The sequence below is a fragment of the Pseudophryne corroboree genome, chromosome 5 (genome assembly GCF_028390025.1).
Source record: "Pseudophryne corroboree isolate aPseCor3 chromosome 5, aPseCor3.hap2, whole genome shotgun sequence".
In the NCBI taxonomy this organism is placed as follows: Eukaryota; Metazoa; Chordata; class Amphibia; order Anura; family Myobatrachidae; genus Pseudophryne; species Pseudophryne corroboree.
The window spans coordinates 512,879,342-512,885,341 of record NC_086448.1 but is presented as its reverse complement, the minus strand read 5'-3'; the positions used below and the strand labels follow the sequence as shown (position 1 = coordinate 512,885,341).

General features: G+C 50.4%; 1 protein-coding gene across 3 annotated transcripts in view; it reads left to right on the top strand.

Annotated features, from left to right (window-relative positions):
• The first annotated feature begins 284 nt into the window (after positions 1-284).
• The window catches only part of ECI2 (enoyl-CoA delta isomerase 2), a 97,051-nt gene continuing 91,335 nt past the window's right edge, over positions 285-6,000 (top strand). Inside the window, exon 1 of one of the 3 annotated variants that reach the window (XM_063923077.1) lies at positions 285-493. In XM_063923077.1, the coding sequence (XP_063779147.1) occupies positions 336-493 (158 nt within the window). In that variant the 5' untranslated portion in view covers positions 285-335. The remainder of the gene's footprint in view (positions 494-6,000) is intronic. The other 2 variants (XM_063923076.1, XM_063923078.1) reach the window with 2 other exon arrangements.

Below are 6,000 nucleotides of genomic sequence, written 5' to 3'. Positions count from 1 at the left end.
TCTATGCGCATACTGACTAGTGACATGAGGCTTTATGGGCATTTATATATACTGTTTTGACTCTCATCAAGAAATTGACCTTCATTTAAAAAAAACGAACTAATCTCTTCTTTCTTCTATTTTACTGATGTAGATAGGATTGCGTCTGTGTCACGAAAAATTAAATGAACATATTGATGTAAGTACTACAAAGCAATACTTGTTGCCCGCCAGCAGAGGGGGTTTGTAAGAACAGTATAAAGAACCTTATCGGTCAACACTGACGTCCAAGCGGAGCAGCCATCAATGACGAATCAGAGAACATGTTGCATTAAATCATTGTAGTAATTAAATGCATGGACTGTGTGTTCGTGTGTGCCAGAAGGGAAGGGGCGGGACCACCACTGCTCCCTCACTGGATGCCGCAGCTGCCTATCATGCAGGTGACTGCTATGGCTGCTGCCTTATTTCGTGCTCAGAGCACACAGAGGTTCCCACTTTATAGTGCAATCAGGTGAGCGGCTATTTCTATATGTAAATAAACAAATATTACAGGTGTTTGGTCGGTACGTGCAAGTTCCATGTTTGGTGTAAAGGAAACATTCTTGTTGCTGACATTCAGAGTTATCTTCTAAAATGACTGCTAATTATGTCTCAGCGTGCTGTATGGGGCAGGAGATGTCTACCATGCAAAGCAGGTCGCCTGTCATAAGCATGCAAATCTATGGAACTTTCATGACCTTTGAGGGTAGAGTACAACCACACATTGAATGACAGATCTGTCATGTCTGACAAGGGCATTACTCGGTAAATGGGACTTGAGAGTGGAAAAGACCTGTCAAAAGAAACTAGATTTCTCTGACGTCCTAGTGGATGCTGGGAACTCCGTAAGGACCATGGGGAATAGCGGCTCCGCAGGAGTCTGGGCACAACTAAAAGAAAGCTTTTAGACTACCTGGTGTGCACTGGCTCCTCCCACTATGACCCTCCTCCAAGCCTCAGTTAGATTTTTGTGCCCGGCCGAGCTGGATGCACACTAGGGGCTCTCCTGAGCTCTTAGTAAGAAAGTATATTTTAGGTTTTTTATTTTACAGTGAGACCTGCTGGCAACAGGCTCACTGCAACGAGGGACTAAGGGGAGAAGAAGCGAACCTACCTGCTTGCAGCTAGCTTGGGCTTCTTAGGCTACTGGACACCATTAGCTCCAGAGGGATCGACCGCATGGAACTGGCCTTGGTGTTCGGTCCCGGAGCCGCGCCGCCGTCCCCCTTACAGAGCCAGAAGCAAGAAGAAGTCCGGAAAATCGGCGGCATGAAGACTTCTGTCTTCACCAAGGTAGCGCACAGCACTGCAGCTGTGCGCCATTGCTCCTCATACACACTTCACACTCCGGTCACTGAGGGTGCAGGGCGCTGGGGGGGGGCGCCCTGAGCAGCAATAAAAACACCTTGGCTGGCAAAACAATCACAATATATAGCCCCAGAGGCTATATATGTGATAATTACCCCTGCCAGAATCCTTAAAAAAGCGGGAGAAAAGTCCGCGAAAAAGGGGCGGAGCTATCTCCTTCAGCACACTGGCGCCATTTCTCCCTCACAGCTCCGCTGGAAGGAAGCTCCCTGGCTCTCCCCTGCAGTCTACACTACAGAAAAGGGTAAAAAAGAGAGGGGGGGGGGGCACTAAATTTAGGCGCAGTAAATATTATAGCAGCTATAAGGGGACATAATTCAGTTAGTCCCTGCATTATATAGCGCTCTGGTGTGTGCTGGCATACTCTCTCTCTGTCTCCCCAAAGGGCTTCTGTGGGGTCCTGTCCTCTGTTAGAGCATTCCCGGTGTGTGTGCGGTGTGTCGGTACGGCTGTGTCGACATGTTTGATGAGGAAAATTATGTGGAGGCGGAGCAGATGCCTATAGAAGTGATGTCACCCCCTGCGGGGCAGACACCTGAGTGGATGGTTTTATGGAAGGAATTACGTGCAAGTGTCGACTCCTTACACAAAAAATTTGACGACATGCCAAATGCGGGACAGCCGGCTTCTCAGCTCGTGCCTGCCCAGGTGTCTCAAAGGCCATCAGGGGCTCTAAAACGCCCGCTACCTCAGATGGCAGACGCAGATGTCGACACGGATACTGATACCAGTGTCGACGACGATGAGTCTAATCTAATGTCCACTAGGGCCATTCGTTGCATGATTGAGGCAATGAAAGAGGTTTTACACATTTCGGATATAAACCCAGGTACCGCTAAAAAGGGTATTATGTTTGGGGAGAAAAAAATACCCGTAGTTTCTCTGACGTCCTAGTGGATGCTGGGAACTCCGTAAGGACCATGGGGAATAGCGGCTCCGCAGGAGACTGGGCACAAAAGAAAAGCTTTAGGACTACCTGGTGTGCACTGGCTCCTCCCCCTATGACCCTCCTCCAAGCCTCAGTTAGATTTTTGTGCCCGACCGAGCAGGGTGCAATCTAGGAGGCTCTCTTGAGCTTCTTAGAAAAAGTTAGTTTTAGGTTTTTTATTTTCAGTGAGACCTGCTGGCAACAGGCTCACTGCATCGAGGGACTAAGGGGAGAAGAAGCGAACCTGCCTGCTTGCAGCCAGCTTGGGCTTCTTAGGCTACTGGACACCATTAGCTCCAGAGGGACCGAACACAGGCCCAGCCTCGGAGTCCGGTCCCAGAGCCGCGCCGCCGGCCCCCTTACAGAGCCAGAAGCAAGAAGAGGTCCGGAAAATCGGCGGCAGAAGACATCAGTCTTCACCAAGGTAGCGCACAGCACTGCAGCTGTGCGCCATTGCTCCTCATGCACACCACACACTCCGGTCACTGAGGGTGCAGGGCGCTGGGGGGGGGCGCCCTGAGCAGCAATATAAACACCTTGGCTGGCAAAAATACATCACATATAACCCCCAGGGCTATATGGATGTATATTAACCCCTGCCAGATTCCAGAAAAAAGCGGGAGAAAAGTCCGCCGAGAAGGGGGCGGAGCCTATCTCCTCAGCACACTGGCGCCATTTTCCCTCACAGCTCCGCTGGAAGGACGTCTCCCTGACTCTCCCCTGCAGTCCTGCACTACAGAAAAGGGTATAAGAGAGGGGGGGGCACTAATTAGGCGCAGTATAATATAAACAGCAGTTATAAAGGGAAAAACACTTTGTATAGTGTTATCCCGGTATATATATAGCGCTCTGGTGTGTGCTGGCATACTCTCCCTCTGTCTCCCCAAAGGGCTAGTGGGGTCCTGTCCTCTATCAGAGCATTCCCTGTGTGTGTGCTGTGTGTCGGTACGGCTGTGTCTACATGTATGAGGAGGAAAATGATGTGGAGGCGGAGCAATTGCCTGTAGTGGAGATGTCACCCCCTAGGGGGTCGACACCTGAGTGGATGGGCTTATGGAAGGAATTACGTGAAAGTGTCAGCTCTTTACAAAAGAAGTTTGATGACATGGGACAGCCGGCTACTCAGCTTGTGCCTGTCCAGGCGTCTCAAAGACCATCGGGGGCTCTTAAACGCCCGCTATCACAGATGGCAGATACAGACGCCGACACGGATACTGACTCCAGTGTCGACGATGAAGAGACGAATGTGACTTCCAGTAGGGCCACACGTTACATGATTGAGGCAATGAAAAATGTTTTACACATTTCTGATAGTACAAGTACCGTTAAAAAGGGTATTATGTTTGGTGAGAAAAAACTACCTGTAGTTTTTCCTGCATCTGAGGAATTAAATGAAGTGTGTGATGAAGCGTGGGTTTCTCCCGATAAAAAACTGATAATTCCTAAAAGGTTATTGGCATCATACCCTTTCCCGCCAGAGGATAGGGCACGTTGGGAAACACCCCCTAGGGTGGATAAAGCGCTCACACGCTTGTCTAAACAGGTGGCACTGCCGTCTCCTGATACGGCCGCCCTTAAGGAACCTGCTGACAGAAAGCAGGAGAATATCCTAAAATGTATATACACTCACACGGGTGTTATACTGCGACCAGCAATCGCCTCAGCCTGGATGTGCAGTGCTGGGGTGGCTTGGTCGGATTCCCTGACTGAAAATATTGATACCCTGGATAGGGACAGTATATTGCTGACTATAGAGCATTTAAAAGATGCATTTTTATATATGCGTGATGCACAGAGGGATATTTGCCGACTGGCATCAAGAGTAAGTGCGCTGTCCATATCCGCCAGAAGAGGGTTATGGACGCGGCAGTGGTCAGGTGATGCTGATTCCAAAAGGCATATGGAAGTATTGCCTTATAAAGGGGAGGAGTTATTTGGGGTAGGTCTATCAGACCTGGTGGCCACGGCAACTGCTGGGAAATCCACATTTTTACCCCAGGTAGCCTCTCAACATAAGAAGACGCCGTATTATCAGGCGCAGTCCTTTCGGCCCCATAAGGGCAAGAGGACAAAAGGCTCCTCATTTCTGCCCCGTGGCAGAGGGAGAGGAAAAAGGCTGCAGCAAACAGCCAGTTCCCAGGAACAGAAGTCCTCTCCCGCTTCTGCCAAGTCCTCAGCATGACGCTGGGGCTATACAAGCGGACTCAGGCACGGTGGGGGCCCGTCTCAAGAATTTCAGCGCACAGTGGGCTCACTCACAAGTGGACCCCTGGATCCTTCAGATTGTATCTCAGGGGTACAAATTGGAATTCGAGACGTCTCCCCCTCGCCGTTTCCTAAAGTCTGCCTTACCGACGTCTCCCTCCGACAGGGAGGCGGTATTGGAAGCCATTCACAAGCTGTATTCCCAGCAGGTGATAATCAAGGTACCCCTCCTGCAACAGGGAAAGGGGTATTATTCCACGCTGTTTGTGGTACCGAAGCCGGACGGCTCGGTGAGACCCATTTTAAATCTAAAATCTTTGAACACTTACATACAGAGGTTCAAATTCAAGATGGAGTCACTCAGAGCGGTGATCGCGAACCTGGAAGAAGGGGATTATATGGTGTCTCTGGACATCAAGGATGCTTACCTCCATGTCCCAATTTACCCTTCTCACCAAGGGTACCTCAGGTTTGTGGTACAGAACTGCCACTATCAGTTTCAGACGCTGCCGTTTGGATTGTCCACGGCACCCCGGGTCTTTACCAAAGTAATGGCCGAAATGATGATACTCCTTCGAAGGAAAGGAGTTTTAATTATCCCTTACTTGGACGATCTCCTGATAAGGGCGAGATCCAGGGAACAGTTGGTAGTCGGAGTAGCACTATCTCAAGTAGTGCTGCGGCAGCACGGTTGGATTCTCAATATCCCAAAATCGCAGCTGATCCCGACGACACGTCTTCTATTCCTAGGGATGATCCTGGACACAGTCCAGAAAAAGGTGTTTCTCCCGGAAGAGAAATCCAGGGAGTTATCCGAGCTAGTCAGGAACCTCCTAAAACCAGGCCAAGTATCAGTGCATCAATGCACAAGGGTCCTGGGAAAAATGGTGGCTTCCTACGAAGCAATCCCATTCGGCAGATTCCACGCAAGAACATTCCAGTGGGACCTGCTGGACAAATGGTCCGGATCGCATCTTCAGATGCATCAGCGGATAACCCTGTCCCCAAGGACAAGGGTGTCTCTCCTGTGGTGGTTGCAGAGTGCTCATCTTCTAGAGGGCCGCAGATTCGGCATTCAGGACTGGGTCCTGGTGACCACAGATGCCAGCCTGCGAGGCTGGGGAGCAGTCACACAGGGAAGAAATTTCCCGGGCTTGTGGTCAAGCCTGGAGACATCACTTCACATAAATATCCTGGAGCTAAGAGCCATTTACAATGCTCTAAGCCAAGCAAGGCCTCTGCTTCAAGGTCAGCCGGTGCTGATCCAGTCGGACAACATCACGGCAGTCGCCCACGTAAACAGACAGGGCGGCACAAGAAGCAGGAGGGCAATGGCAGAAGCTGCAAGGATTCTTCGCTGGGCGGAAAATCATGTGATAGCACTGTCAGCAGTGTTCATTCCGGGAGTGGACAACTGGGAAGCAGACTTCCTCAGCAGGCACGACCTCCACCCGGGAGAGTGAGGACTTCACCCAGAA